General features: G+C 52.2%; 6 protein-coding genes across 6 annotated transcripts; 2 read left to right on the forward strand and 4 right to left on the reverse strand.

Moving 5' to 3' along the window:
* Positions 1 to 213: 213 nt before the first annotated feature.
* On the forward strand, positions 214 to 1,653 carry C7974DRAFT_133162 (uncharacterized protein). Its single transcript, XM_046135420.1, has 2 exons — positions 214 to 273; positions 333 to 1,653. Exon 2 carries the CDS (start codon positions 337 to 339, stop codon positions 1,321 to 1,323), a length of 987 nt encoding a protein of 328 aa, XP_046000525.1. The 5' UTR covers positions 214 to 273; positions 333 to 336; the 3' UTR covers positions 1,324 to 1,653.
* Positions 1,575 to 2,621, reverse strand: C7974DRAFT_306311 (mitochondrial 54S ribosomal protein YmL9; the record flags this gene model as incomplete). The annotated part of the gene is made up of 2 exons (XM_046138073.1): positions 1,575 to 1,934; positions 2,013 to 2,621. The coding sequence occupies 2 exons, from the start codon at positions 2,619 to 2,621 to the stop codon at positions 1,575 to 1,577; spliced, it is 969 nt and encodes a 322-aa protein (XP_046000526.1).
* Positions 2,622 to 3,211: 590 nt separating this feature from the next.
* C7974DRAFT_410465 (maltose O-acetyltransferase-like protein) lies at positions 3,212 to 5,252 on the reverse strand (the record flags this gene model as incomplete). Its single annotated transcript, XM_046143473.1, has 3 exons — positions 3,212 to 3,280; positions 3,341 to 4,247; positions 4,303 to 5,252. 3 exons carry the CDS (start codon positions 5,250 to 5,252, stop codon positions 3,212 to 3,214), a joined length of 1,926 nt encoding a protein of 641 aa, XP_046000527.1.
* Positions 5,253 to 5,692: 440 nt separating this feature from the next.
* On the forward strand, positions 5,693 to 7,132 carry C7974DRAFT_449589 (uncharacterized protein; the record flags this gene model as incomplete). Its single annotated transcript, XM_046145711.1, has 3 exons — positions 5,693 to 5,825; positions 5,934 to 6,405; positions 6,460 to 7,132. The coding sequence occupies 3 exons, from the start codon at positions 5,693 to 5,695 to the stop codon at positions 7,085 to 7,087; spliced, it is 1,233 nt and encodes a 410-aa protein (XP_046000528.1). The 3' UTR covers positions 7,088 to 7,132.
* A 4,053-nt stretch (positions 7,133 to 11,185) lies between these two features.
* Positions 11,186 to 12,387, reverse strand: C7974DRAFT_432049 (P-loop containing nucleoside triphosphate hydrolase protein; the record flags this gene model as incomplete). The annotated part of the gene is made up of 3 exons (XM_046144822.1): positions 11,186 to 12,093; positions 12,145 to 12,254; positions 12,314 to 12,387. 3 exons carry the CDS (start codon positions 12,385 to 12,387, stop codon positions 11,186 to 11,188), a joined length of 1,092 nt encoding a protein of 363 aa, XP_046000529.1.
* A 1,296-nt stretch (positions 12,388 to 13,683) lies between these two features.
* Positions 13,684 to 14,487, reverse strand: C7974DRAFT_284642 (P-loop containing nucleoside triphosphate hydrolase protein; the record flags this gene model as incomplete). The annotated part of the gene is made up of 2 exons (XM_046137614.1): positions 13,684 to 14,336; positions 14,382 to 14,487. Coding segments are annotated over 2 exons (759 nt in total), but the record flags the coding sequence as incomplete, so codon positions are not given.
* Between the last annotated feature and the right edge of the window lie 114 nt (positions 14,488 to 14,601).

Genomic DNA, 14,601 nt, shown 5'->3' on the forward strand with positions numbered 1-14,601 from the left:
AGGGGCAGGGCCTTCTCAGGTCATCTTGGCCCTTTATGTTACATAAATATCTTGGATTTGAAAACCATCAGTCCAAAAATCAATGCTGTCTTCCGCTTCATAGGCTGATCTTTGAGTGCAGCTATATACCTTCTGTATAGGACCCAATTTGGCTAGTGTGTATTGCCACGTAGGCACCCGCGTGAGGGCTGCTTTCCTTCTACAACTGTCGCACAACGTGGAGAAACTACCATACAGGTAATCAACCCGATCGAATCTTTGAATCTCGCAAAAGTAGCTACGTGTAGCCACCTTACTGGAGGCTCAAAGGTTGCAAGGCTGAATATCGCCAGTGCCATGACATACCGCAAAGAGTCTCGCTATACACACGACCCCCGTGATCGGTCCCGGGAACCAAAATATAAACCAAAGCGCACTACGCTCTCGAATGCACACAGACATGAACACTCCAGATACAACGAGTCAGAGAGAGTTGCATACAGTCCACCACCACGGCGCAGGAGGTGGGCCGCAGGATACATAGATCGCCAATCCTGCTCATCTAACGCGTACATAAATACCCGCCACCGCTCCCCAGATGGCGACTACCCTTCAGATACGGAGTATATTACCCAACCAACACACCGCACTGATGACTACATCCAACCCCACAGCCACCACGACCGGCATAACATGCGTTCCAACCCAAGTACCAGGCACTCTCAGGGTCACGACGGCTCTGGAGTAGAGGACTCGATGGACGGACCTAGTACTGGCGCGAGAAAGGAAACGCAATACGGATCCGACGTGGAGAGTCTGAAGGACTATCAAACTACACACCGACGTTACTCAAGCCCAACAAGCTCCAACCCAGACATCGAGAAGCGAAGTGATATCGCCAGCTTAGGTAAAAGATCACTAGGCTCGGACATCGCGAGTATACGCAGCAGACGCAGCTCAAACGCACAATCTGACCGCCAGTCTGCCCGGCCGTCGAGTGCCGCGTCCGATATTCAGAAGAGGAAAAGGGAAAGGAGGAATGAGAGTGACAGCGATAGCGACAGCGAGGGAGGATACATCTCGCTTGACGACTATATTACAGGGAGGAGTGGTTGCGTTTCAAATCGGTCAGTATCGGAAGACAATGGGGAGGGAAGTGATGCGATGGGAAGTGATGTTGAATCGGTGAGTGATGCTGGAGAAGGAAGCGATGATGTGAAGGGCAGTGACGTAGAGTCTTTATCAGATGGAGGGAGTTACGGTTCCAGAGAAGATTGCATCGAGAATGAGTATGATGATCGCATAGATACCGAAGGCCGTAGTCGATGGAAGCAGGCAGCCTAAGACGTGGTACAAATTGAGTGGTGCTGATATCGCATGTCATCAATGAACGCATGGCGCTTTCATATATATGGTGGCGGCAGAACTTTGTCCTCGATTCCGCTTAGTAGCTCTTACATGTTATACACGAATCTACACCACATCTGCTCCAACCAATGCATGCTTTGCTGCCGTCTTCACAACCTAAACACCTACTGTTGGCATTTGTACGGCACAAGTCTCTTCTTACTGATGGTTCCTCTCCAGGCGTACGTCTATGCCGTGGCAGTGGCTTGCTCGACCGGCTCTGCAGCCTCTACGATCGGCGCAAGCTCGGCATTGTTCATAGGACCCTTCGGCCAGGGTTTCCCAAGTGCATCCTGCACCTTCACAATCTGGTTTTTGGGGCCCGGTACGCAGCCAGTGACTACAATCAACCCGTTCTTCTCGTCGACCTGCAGCACCTTCAGGTTCTTGACTGTGACACTCTCGTTGCCCATGTTTCCAGCCATGCGCTTTCCTGGCAAAACACGCGAACCAGATCCTTGCGATCCTCCGGCAGATCCCATGGCGCGGTGGGTGAGCGAGTTACCGTGCGATGCGGGTTGACCACTGAAGCCGTGACGTTTCATGCCCTGAATTTGGTCATCAGCATCTTCTCTGCAACAGAAACTCTCACAGCCTCATTGTAAGAGCTGCGCGATGAAACTTACACCAGCGAATCCCATACCTCTCGAGATAGCCCTTACGTCCACCCAGTGCCCAGGCGCAAACCAATTCGCGCCGACACTCTCACCTACGCTCAGTCCCAGCCCACTCCCATCTTTGACCTTGAATTCCGCTAGATGTCTCTTTGGGCTCACACCTGCTTGCGCGAAATGTCCCAACAGCGGCCGTGTGACATTCCTTGGCTCCTTCTGCCCCGCGCCAATCTGCACAGCCCAGTATCCGTTCTTCTCTCTCGTCTTGAGTGCGACGACCTCGTTGCGATCGACCTGCAGGACGGTGCAAGGCGTGCGCCTCCCCGTCTCCTGGTCGTAGAGGGCGGTCATTCCGCGCTTGAGGGCCAGAAGACCAGTGCGCAGAGGTGTGGAGTGAGCTTTCCGTTCTAATGCCGCTGTTGATGTGGAGTTGAGGGCAGGCTTTCCGTGGCGATGGGCGAAGCGGTCTTTTTTAGGGCCAAATGTGGACTTGATGCCGCGAGTGCTTGTGTAGGAGAGCGCCGGGGTGGCGCCATTGTGCTGGACGAGAGGAACGAGAGAGCGTATTGCGGATGGCAGTAGGGGCAGTGAGCCCCAGTTGAGGGGTACCTGGGGTGGCATTGCGTGTCGTGGGGGAATGGCGATGGGCGATGCTGCCGGTGTCGCGGGTTGGATACTTTTTGGCGCTAAGGACTGGTGCACGTGACGACGCGCTCGCTTTGGTTACCGCAGATCAATTCTTCCAGGTGATTGATGAGCATACGAATTTGAGAGTGTCACTTCTAGTCGATTGGGATGTACTCGCGCTTGTGAGGTAAAGATTCAAATCTTACAGAGTTCCGCCCAGATGATAGCTACTGAATCTAGCACCTACAACCACACATTCAGCCACCCTCGAACCTCCAGCCGATAAAGCGCGTCGTCGCGCTCTTGCCTGCTCAACAGAAGGCATTATACCTTCTCTCGTATCCAAGTTTCCACCTCTTGAATACCGCCAGATCAAGGTTAAACGAAAAACAAATACAAATATCAGGGTATCCTCCAAATGAAATATTTTGACGCCATAGAACACCAGCGCTACGTAGTAGCGCTCAAATATTATGAGTGATAACACCGATCACTCATCTTAAGATTGTGGTGGCGTGCCAGGCACCTGCACTGTCAAAGTTGACTTGCGCAAAAGCTAGTTGTGTTTCGTGTTCACACGACACTCAGTCCTTCCAGTTGACTTGTCGTACTTCAGCCGGATTGCCAACGGCGATACAGTCTGCGGGGATGTCCTGGTAACAAATTAGTCTTCATTCAATGAACGTTTCCACCAACAGAATGGCTCGACTTACTCGAACAACTACAGATCCGGCACGGATGATTGCGTTATTACCAATGCGGACACCAGCTTCGATATGGCAATTATCCGCAATATATACATTCTCACCAATGTAGACCTCTCCGGCAATCTCAGTGCCGTTAGTGCCCTTCAGCCCCTTGGTGTCGGCGGGTGACTTGACGGTCTGGATGGTTACACGAGCACCAATTTTTGTGTTTCTGCCAATAGCAATCCTTCCAGAGTCAAGGAGTTGGGTGCCCGGTCCAATAACAACGTTATCTCCAATAGAGATGTTGTAACCGTAGTCACAATGGAAGGGTATTGCAACTTGAATGCCACCGCCAAGGTGGCCGGTAACTCGACGTTCGCCTGGGCGATGGTAAATCCATCTAGCGGCGATGATGTACTCGAACTGCCGCTCGCGCTCACTTGAGGCGATCTGCACGGCCGCATTGCTGAGGCTGTTGAAGCGGAACACTGCCCCCGCACACAGCGCGCGCTCATCGGCTAGCTGATCAGTGTATGGCAGAAAAGGCTCTCCGGACAGCATTTTATCTTTCTCGCTTCTGGGAGGTGGCGGTGGATGTGAATAGCGTGACGGTGAGGGAGCCGGGGGAGCAGCTGCCATTGGGGCCATTGGGGCCATTACAATTGGAGGAGGTGGTGGAGGGCGAGTTGCAAGATGATCATGAACTGGAGGTCTCTCTTGCACTTGGACGGGGACAGATGGGGGAGGCTGCACGTACTGCACAGGTTGTGCCGCTATTGCAGGATGACTAGGGGTGGCTTGGCTCATAGACTGAGGGGTATGGTGATACACGCGAGGGTTGTGCCGTTGCGGGGGTGGAGGGGGCGGTGGGTGCTCTGGCTTATATCGCGGTGCTTCGGTCCAGGTCTTGGTCCCACTGTTCGGCATGCTGCTAATCTAGGGGTCAGTGGAATGCCATGGACTGGAAGACATGGACATGAACTCACGGTGGTTTGCGCTCCTTGTCGTCTACACTCGCGGGTCTGATCCGAGCACCATCGCTGCCATTAGAATCTGGGTACGGCTTCTGTACCGATTCGCAATGAGGAATATGCACCTGATTACAGACACCACACCTTGCGTAGTGGGCAGGTATCTCAGCCGAAGACACACGCTCTTTCGCCTGTAGTGCCGGTGGAGCTTTTGAAGCTCCATCCTTTGACCATGGGATTTTGGTTGCATATCCTGCACATTCAAAGTTGCCGCGTACGCAGTTGTTGCATTTTGGTTTGGCTTCGTCACACTTCTTCTTGCGTTTTCGGCAAGTGCCACACCCTGTCTTAGTCCTGTTGGCAAACTGTCTTTTTCGTCCACTTCTCTTCTGATCAGAATCTTGGTTAAGTCTGTTAGGATCTGTGGCACCTTCATCGTACTCGTTAGGATCACTCATGTGGGATGGTGGCATATGGTGCGGTGGGTCCAGGGGCCGAGGCTCGTGATGATGGTGTTCCTGATACTCGGCAGGCTCGGCAGCCCAACGACGATCAGATTGCAGTCGATCTAAAGGAGGCAGTGTGCGCTGGTGCGGCTCCAGGGCTGACCTTTGCTCGGGATAGGATACTGGTGGTGAAGGTCCGCAAGGTGGAGGCGTTTCCCTCGAAGACCCACGTGGCCGGGCTTCTGGTGAAAGCGAGCGTTTCCTTTTGTAAGGACTATCCGGGGATCTATCTCTGTTTGCCATGGCAGGCGTGATAGAATGGCTGGCTGGAGGAGAGATAGGGTCCCGTGGTACAGCGGCCCAGGCCGTCACGCCGTGTGGTCCGGTCGACGCGTGTGGCGAGGGCGGCGATGGTCGTCCATTGACTGCGGTAAAGGCAGGTGTAAATGGATCCCCAAGCTTCTCTTTCAGCATGAATGGAGCAGTGTTGATTGCGGGCATGTGCAGCACAGCAGACATAGTACCTGGGTTTGGTAGGTATGCAGCAGTAGTCTAAGTTGATGTGGCCAGGCAGGTCGGTAGCAAGCTATCTGTTGCCCGAAGGGTGACTTTTGTCAGAAGAAATTGGCGTGTGTTGCCGGCTGTGGTTCTGATATGGGGGTGGTGAACTTTGTTCTTCACGGCCGAGTCATTCAGACCTTCAAAAGCGACTGCGACCGAAAGGACGGGACAGGCGGTGACACGGTGAGCTGATGGTATGCGGTTCCACGACACAACAGGCGGCTTTCGCGCTTACCGCTGGGGTCGAGATGGTTGCCGGGCGGAATGGTGAAGCAGATGTCTGACCACGCTCAGGCGTGGTGCTGGTGGCTTCTGGCGCGATGAGGACGGCAGCGCGCAAAATCGCAAAATCGTCTTGCTAGGCAGCGAGGGTCTACTCAGTGTGCATTGCGGGTGCCATGGGTGCTGGAGTCAATGCGGGGTGTGGGTTTGGTGATGCCAATCGGGAGCAGAGCCACCCGCAGCAGCGAGAGCAGTGTATAAGACAACAGAGTCGGAGGAGTTCTGCCCTGGAGAGAGGGGCGTCCCGACGTAGGCGCAGCTGCCAGCGGATGGGGCAGAGATCACGAAGGCGGCTGTTCCTCTGGCTTGCTGGAGCACAGATGCTCTACCCCGGTCAAGCGCTGTGATTGGGCGTAGTGTCTAGCCCCCTGCGCGTCTGTCCCACACCTGATCTCCAGCGAACGACCGCGAAACGCAGCATAGACGAGCTAAAAGCGCGGTTCCTTCGAGTACCACATAACCGACCCTGCATTGGAGCTCCAACCCACGTTTTTTCGCGGAAAAACCGCGTTTACAGCCCTAAAGCTCATCGCTGGGTGTACTGGAGGGGTGATGGCTCTCGCAGCGCGCATGGATGGCACGGGACAGCCGGCCCACCAAGCGTCTCCCGGCGTTACGGCAATGAAGTTGATCGGCCAGACAGCGTTAGTCTCGCAGCCGTCGCGGAGCGCTTTTACGACTGCGCACGCGGTGAGGCGCACGCGGGCCGTGATTGGGCGGCCCATGCAGGCTACGAACATTGGAGGGCCGCCGTCATGTGCGCTGCAGCAACACGCAGCGTCGAGGCTGTCCGGTGGGCGCTTTCCTATTTTTGCGCCAGCCGCGCATCGTAGGTAGGCGCGCCCCGCTGCTCCTGCCGGGGCAAGTTGCTACACGGCGAGAGCGCCCTTCAGGGATCACACACGCTGCCTCTTGCGGCGCCGTGCTCAGCAGCGCCGCCGTTGCGCCTCGCCGCGCACCTCAAGGCTCACCACCTGCGTACCCACGCCCACCGCCGCCGCCGCCTGCCCGCATTGGACGTCATCGCTGTTCCTGCGTATCGCCCGCCTTCTCGCGCGCGTCGGCCAGGAGACTCGGCACTGCCTCATGCTAACCGCCTGTCGCATGCCTGTCCGGGTTCCACCATGACCAAACAAGAAGGCACCCGGGGCCTCGCCCACGTTTCATTAATCAGTGCCGCGCCGCACCCAAGCTCACTCCCTCGGCCTGCGGCCTGGCGCACCTGCCCCGTCGGCCCTTTGACTGACTTGATCTTCATCAATACGCCCAGACGCCGCGCTGCGACTCTACCCGCCTACAGTGCAACATTTCGCCCTGCATCATGCCGGCCGGTCCACGAGCGCTCCCATCGGCTACAGCATGTACAGTGCTCTGCAGCGGGCATTTCACTGCTGGCTGCTCGGCCCGCTGTCAAGCCGCTCCCTTGCTTCCTCTCAGTCTGCCCAAGAGCCTGCTCCAGCACCAGTACCCACCCAACACCTGCTCGGCGAGCCGCCATTTTTGTCGGCTAAAGTGACCACTGCAGCATTCTACCCGTGGTCTCTTGATCCGCCTTTGCTCATGATCAGGTGGACCCTGATCGGTCACGCTTCTGTGCATTCTTGCGTAAAATACCAATGGAATTTGTGGCCGCTTTCGTCGCTATGCATCGGCTGACAAGCAGACTGATGCCATGATACCCGCGGCTGCATCTCGGCAACAGTGCGTTGCGAGGCTTCTTTCAAGTCATCCCACTACCCTCGAACACTGACACATGTCGTCTCAGTATAATCCAGCAGTGTGTTTCCTGAACGTGCGCCCCGTTCCGCTCCCGTTAGCGATCAAACAACCCACTGGTACGCGTTGGCAATGCGCCCCCGCTGTGCCGGTACTCATTGAGTGCAACTTCATCCCTTGCTGAAAAGCATGAATCAACCATGCCGCACTGAGCGTCGCTCGCTTACAGGATTCGTGCGCTTACGTTCGCCTGAGATCCTACCGCTTCCGATGCGGCTAGTGAAATTGAGTGGCTGCCGTTGGCTCATAAACGCGGACCCACGCGCTTATTATTATCAACGCTTACTTCCGCTTGTCGTATCCAAATCGAGCTTGGGATACATTCAGGCGTCCAGCCTTTGGTCAACGGTACGATCTCGAAACGCGACAACAAATTTATGCAGGACATCCAACACTGTTTACTTCTTGGCGTTGAGCTCCGCACTGGAAGGGTAAATGCAATAAGTCGCCTCACACAGCTTTCGTACAGCAATCTGTGCCGCCTGCCTACCCCACCTTAGAACTTGGAAGCGCTTATACTGCAATCCAGGGATCTTCCTTAGGCTTTATTCTGATCTTCATCTCTCACAGGTGTGGTGTCGACATACTTACGCGGTAACAGCGGATAGATAACGGCCATCCTCCTTGCCGGAGTAATGAGGCAGGTTTTCGATGGACTGAGGCACAGTCCACGACACTCGAATACGATTGCCCCTTATGGACACCCTCGCTCTACATGAGATTCAAATGTATTACAACTGTGATATGCAAGGGGCTTGTTAGATTGTCTTTGGGATCTCAGATCGTACCAAAAGCCAAGCATCTATCCATCAAACATAACTACGAACAGTCAAAGAACACATCGAATTTCATCGGCGCCAACAAAGCACCCCTGTCTCTACAACTTGGCAGCCTCGTAGTCTACCTTGATTGTCATGAAGTCAAAGGTGTATGTATCAAGATGACTTGGCTGTGGCACAGTCATGACGCTATTTTTTACACCAATGAACTCGGTGTTTGCGGTGATCTCGGCTTTAGTATCCCGATGGTTCCAGACGGTTGTGTTGCAATTTACATCAAAGTGCCAAAACTGTCAAAATTTGACCATGTTCCGAGCCACATAGCTGGTGTAGTAAGGAAGTGCCCAGCAAAGTCACAGTCTTGCCCCAGAACGGCTATCTAAGCGCCGAATGTTTGGAACTTCAGCCACGTTTGCGTGAAATAAGCGCCCAGGCGTACGACATATGTACGGTGCTGATGGATTTGACACGTCCATTGCTCTCACTTTTTGCACTTCTCCGCACCTCTCTCTCAGAATCACCTTCCGGACTAGACGCGTGGGGAGCTTTACATCTCCTTATACTTCTCGCTGTTCTGTTTTCCAGATCACAATGACTAGTCCAATCATTCGACCGTAGTTGACGGATCATTAGGACAGCGTGACGTCAGTATGAAGTGCATGGTTCGAAACAACGGTGCTTCTGAAGGATTTTACCATGACTCTCGTTTGGAAAGTATAAGCTTCTAGGGCAATGGTGAACTGCATTCTACGGCGTTTGTTTGGGACGAATCGAGGCTGACACCAACACCGACTCCAACATATCGAAGCGCCGAGGGCCTTGGACCTGCATGACCGGCGCATCTCCCGCTCTGCAACGTCTTGCGCAAGACAATTGTCCGTCATCCTGCATGCAGCAAGTGCAACTCATGAGGATCGGCTTCCAAGCAGGGCGGAGTATCAAAGACTCTGTGCCGGGAAACATTCCAGCCAATGACAACGTTGCAGTTATAAGTAGCGGTCTTCGATCCTGTTCCGGCTTTGCAAGAAATTGTTGTTGGCAATTGCGTAGCCAAGATGGTCAATGTTTTTCGCTTCAAGGGACGTTCTCGGTGCTTCAACACTCGGCCAATGTTCGTGGATTTGCCTATAGACAAGAAGAGCTCCACATCCATCGCTCCAAGTGTGACTTTGGAAATGGCAGGAACCATGTTGCGCATGCGCACGTGGCGCAAACTCCACAGCGGCAATGTCAAATAACACCGACATAAGGCCTTCCCGTGCGTGACTCGTAGTCGCGGTCAAGCCTCGAATCCTTTTCGATGCAACTGACAGCAGAGCGCGCGTCTATCTCCGCGCATGGAGCTGGCGTTCTGCGTCAACATATGCGCTCCCGTTGAGGGCACGTTCGTGGTTCGCCAGGGAAGACGCATGCGAGGCTTGCACACCGATGAGGAGGGTAAGGCGAACATAGGGCCGAAAGGACCGGCCTCTTTATAAAGCGCTTGTGGATGTGACACAGCGTTGTGCTGCTTCTGCCATATGGCTAGTCTTCTTTTGCGCGAAAAAAATGTGACCACCGTTGGCAGCGATGATGACATGATGGGGACTCGTATTGCCTAGAGCACGAGCATTGTCTGACCTGCGCCCCAGTGACACGTGAGCTTTGCACTGAAGCTCTGAGCAAGCGCTCTGACGCTTCCATTACTCGTTTCGGGATGCACGGTCTCACAAAAGAGTCCATATGTTCCGAATGCAGTAGAGCATGTTCCATATTGGCAGGTGCGTGCATCATTAGCTGCAGGATTGGGGTCCAACCTTGGAAGTGAGAGTTTTTGGAGAGCATGTTCCAAGCAAGCCACCATTGAGCTGAGGGTTGCGCATCTGCAGACCATTCTTGACATTGCTACCATCACTGTGCTGTGCGTCAATAGCCCTCTCTGCGTAGGATGTACACAGTTGGTCAGCTGTTTGAGAACAGTCAAAGTGTCATGCATCGGACTTCTCAACAAGAAAATAGAGTCCTGCAAACGAAAGACTGACTTGCAACTAAAGCCGTTGCCTGAAAGCGGTATAGTAGAATGCAAGAAGTGCAACCCATCATGTGGTCGGTACCATAATTCAGAGTATCTATTGCACGATAAAGTTGAAGCATATGAATGGTTGTTCCTTGACGCAGGATAACAACGCATGGAGCAGGGACCAGTCACAAAGCTGCCCGCTTTAGTAAAAGCGGTACGCTACCAGATGAACGACTCTGGAGCGTGGTTCGCGTATATGTCACCAATGACACGAAATAGAGGGGCACAAGAACCTCGACCTTTTTGGGTCCGCAAACAGACACTACACTACGCGCCCAGCCAGGCTTGGCTGTTCCTTTCTCTTTCACCAACTCTGGTTTATGGACCCGAGATAGGTAAGCGGCAGGGTGGGCGGGTGTTTTTCTCTGGGCTGGGAAGGTTGGCATCGTTAGTGGCTCGAATGCATTGGTTCTGACTGATGGTTCTATGTAATTGTGGCAAAAGAGAGATGTTGTTGAGCGAGGTTGCATGCAAGAAGGGCGGTTCCATCGACGGATCGCAATGGCCTTCTGGTCGTGAGGCTTTGCAGGACGAACGATACATGCGTTCTAGTTGCAAGCAAGGCAGAGCAAATGTGGTCAGTACTCTCTGTATCTTGGACTCTAGCTTGTGGCTGGTTACAGCTCAAAGTGGAGTAAACTTATGGCCATTTTATGTAGAGTAATCCTTGCCGTGAAGCCATGATTTACAACCTTCTTGAGCTTCTCACACATACTCATATAGTACAATGATTTCGATAGACAATAGATTATATTCGAGCACAAGAAAACCGAAGACCTAAGACAGATGAGCCAGCGGTATGTCTGGATGGCATTGAGTGTTCAGGCGTTGTAAGTTGTTGTTCACTACATTATTAAATCTGTGTATACTGTAAACGTCTTCATCTACACTACCGTACCTGTCGAAACCATCATGGTCTATACTTCCAGTGTATTACGACCCATAATTCTAGTATCACTCTTCTCCCGATCCATCGTACTGCTTTCATCTGCTGCTCACATGACTGCACATGACCTGTCGTGCATTGCTTTGATGTACTTTTCTTTCATCTTCCTCCGCTCTTCCTCTAACTGCTGCGCCAACTTCTGCGAGTAGTCCTCTTCTTTCTCCTTCACCTTTCTTTCTTGCTCTTTCCTAATCTTTTCTTGATTCTGTATCAGCTCCTCGATTCGTTTGCGCTCGTTGGCGACAATATCATCTGCCCGGGCTTGCAGCCTTGCAGCATCGTCTCGTTGCCTAATGAGCTTTTGCTCAAAATCAGCCTTGAGCATTTCGCGGCTTTCGTCCCATTCCTTGCATAGTCTCGTCTCCAAGTCGATGATTTTCTTCTCGTACATCTCTCGTAGTCGCTCCATCTCCGAGACCAGGGCGGCACCAGCGCCGGTGTCGTTGAGCGGCTTCTTCTCATCGTTGAGCTCTTTTTGTATCGCCAGAGTTATCTTCTCTCTTCGACCAATCAGATATCTGAGTATCTCCATTCCTGATGTTTCTCCTCGGTCATGGCGAAGAACCATACTGCCCTGGTCGATCATTTTGCCCCATAGGTTTGGATCTTCCTTCAGTTTCGATTCGCGCACTTCGCCTATCGACAGATCGTGAGCAATGGAATCCCACATTGTTGTGGCAAGTACCACGCTTCCCAGATTATCTTCACCACAGAGCCCGCGGAACATTCTCAAGTTCTTGACACCGGACCCTCCAACGCGGACGTCGGGTATGCGGTGCAGGTAGATTATACCAGAAAGTTTCAGCTTAACTGTGTAGGCTGATGATAGCCATCCTGAGATTTGCAACAGAATTTCTGTATCTGTGCGCTCGGTGTCGTCAAAGCCAGGAGTATCAACTAGGTATATCTTGAGGCCGTCTCCAAAGCTACAAGGTACAACCTCAACGTCTTGAGTACCTGCAAAGAACAGATCAGTAGGGGATTTTCAATGGTCTGCATACACCTTACACGAGTCAAGCTCATGTCCGACACGCAGCTGGTGATCTGAGAAGAGATTTATGAAGCTGGTCTTTCCACAGCCTGTTATGCCCATCACAGCTATTATGATGTCGTCAGGTCTAGTACAGTGAGTCAGAGATTATACGTGTCACAGATAGGACACAGTTAAGTGACTTACGTCAGGTATGGCGGCTCGGAGGTGGATAGAATGCTATCAGTCCGTGATCGTGTAGAGAAGGTCGAGTCTGCCATGGCAATGGATAATTTCGCTGACTGTAGCAGTTTTCAAAATACGACTACAATACTCATCTAAACACTTTGTGGGGTTGAAGTGTAATGAGCAAAAGTAAAAGTCCCCAAGATCAGTCGGGCAGCGATAGACCTGAGTTCCCCGGCGCTCGTGCTGGCATGGGCTAACAAGGCTACGTAGGATCGCACATGCTGGCAAGAGCCCCACTTTGACGTGCATGAACATGCAAGTTACAAGCAATTGCTATTGGTACAACACATCCTACATAAACGACTCCCAGTTCAGATTGCCTCCGCCGTCTATATTGGTGAGACGGCTTATGCATGGCGTTCGCCGTAACTTTAGACTCAGCTTTTCGTTCACGACAGAGTGCGGGTAGGATGGGTATCACATCGAAAACTAACGACGATGTGAAAACTACTTTGGCTCCGTCGTTTGGGTTTAGCCAGCAATTTACGGACTCATTCTTGACTATTATTCGTAGAAATGTTTCGTTCATTCATCATGCCTTCAAGTTGTGTGTTGGAACAGTCGAGAGCTGCTGGCACCTGGAATGTCTAATAACTTCGAGGAATATTGCTCCAGACGACATTATACGGGAGCATACCGGGTGATACGAGAGGCTCAGGAGAAAAGGGAACGATCTCTTGATAGGGTGGTTTTGGCAGACTCTCATGGTCGATTTTCTGGTGATGCTCCGCTTCGAGAAAGTCCGCCTGCTCAGCACGCTTTGGATCCGATGAGTTACAGTTGTCGTGCAGAATCGTTTGTGTTGGGTGTTGTGCTTCTGCTGTCCTAGACTGCACTCTTCTCTCCCGATGTTGTACCGTTTTCTTGGGACGACTGACCATCGATGCTCGGTATTCACCAGCCTCTATGGCATGAATACCTGATCGGCGTGTCTCATGAAACATGCCTTTCCCAAACTCAGATAGGCCAAGCATAGCGCGAAGGAAGTCCGACCATGCAGAATCCTTCTTTGGCCTGTCTTTCAGGTCCGTCTCTCGGACTGAATCTTCTGCGTGATTCTGAGCATACTGATATCTATGATTGGCCTCCTCGGTCTCCATTCCTTCTAATTGCAAGGGGAGATGCGGCTCGGCGGTTTTTGTCCAGCCGTCGCTATTGAGGTTGGATGGATCCTCTACTGGTGCCGCTTTTGATTTTCCGTTCGCGGAGATTCTTCCTTCTTCTACCATCTTGATGCCACGCTCATTCCTGAGGTTCTCGAACGTCTGATGGAGGAAATGGATGTTCGATTCTGTGTTCAACATGAGCTCCTTTTCGCTTGTAACTGCTGCGCGCATGTCGTCATCGTTGTCCACCAAAGTGTCGTTGTAGGCCTCCAGTTGAGCGATTTTTGTTTCATATTTCTTGCGCATATCTCTAAGGTCGCCTTCAAGATACTTGCCTACTGTTGTATCCACCAGAGTTGTTGCCGAATCCCGCTGCAATTCCTCTTGCAACGCGAGTACGACTTTTCGTTGCTGGTTGACAACACTTTCGATGACTTCAATGCTGCTTGAGCGCGCATCCTTGTGTCGGGCATATTGTGCGCCGCCTGTGATCAGACGTCCCAAAAAGTTATCTCGACTCTTCAGAGCAGCTTCCCGTCTTTCAGCTGCTTGCAAAGCGTCCGGCGTTTGCAACAAGTCCCACATCGTCGTGATGATCGTGACATCTTTGAAACAAGCACTTCCGCACAAAGCTTCGAATATCCTAAGGCTCTTGATAGATGAGTTGGACATACGTACGTCGGTTATCCTGTGGATATAAAACATGCCCCCAATGATCAGCCTGTGTTCACTGCAGAAGATAGACAAAAATGTCGCAATGTCACCCAGTATTTGGACATTTGCTTTGTTTGTATCGTCGAAACCTGGCGTGTCGATAAGCCAGATCTCTTGCCCGTTGGTGTGGAAGTAGCGATAGCCATAGACTGTGGATGTGCCTGCTAGAGCATGAGCATGATACTTGAGCTTCCAATCCTACTTACAAGATTCTAGAGAATGTCCAATTTCGATGTTTTGTTGTGTGATCTGGGAGATAAATGTACTCTTCCCAGCTCCTGTAAGTCCCATTACGAGTATGCCAATTCCCCTTCGCTTGAAGTCAATGCAAAATCGCCATAGCATCAATCTCTACGTACTGTGAAGATTCTGGCTGTGGTATGCTCCTTGCATGATTTGATCCCAATGGTGATCCTGGAGCGCTCA

This window comes from Boeremia exigua (genome assembly GCF_020726555.1).
Source record: "Boeremia exigua strain MPI-SDFR-AT-0100 chromosome Unknown C7974scaffold_3, whole genome shotgun sequence".
In the NCBI taxonomy this organism is placed as follows: domain Eukaryota; kingdom Fungi; phylum Ascomycota; class Dothideomycetes; order Pleosporales; family Didymellaceae; genus Boeremia; species Boeremia exigua.

What these genes read in the sequence shown, in the direction of transcription:
- C7974DRAFT_133162 (XM_046135420.1), top strand. Translation starts at nt 337, where the DNA reads ATGACATACCGCAAAGAGTCTCGCTATACACACGACCCCCGTGATCGG.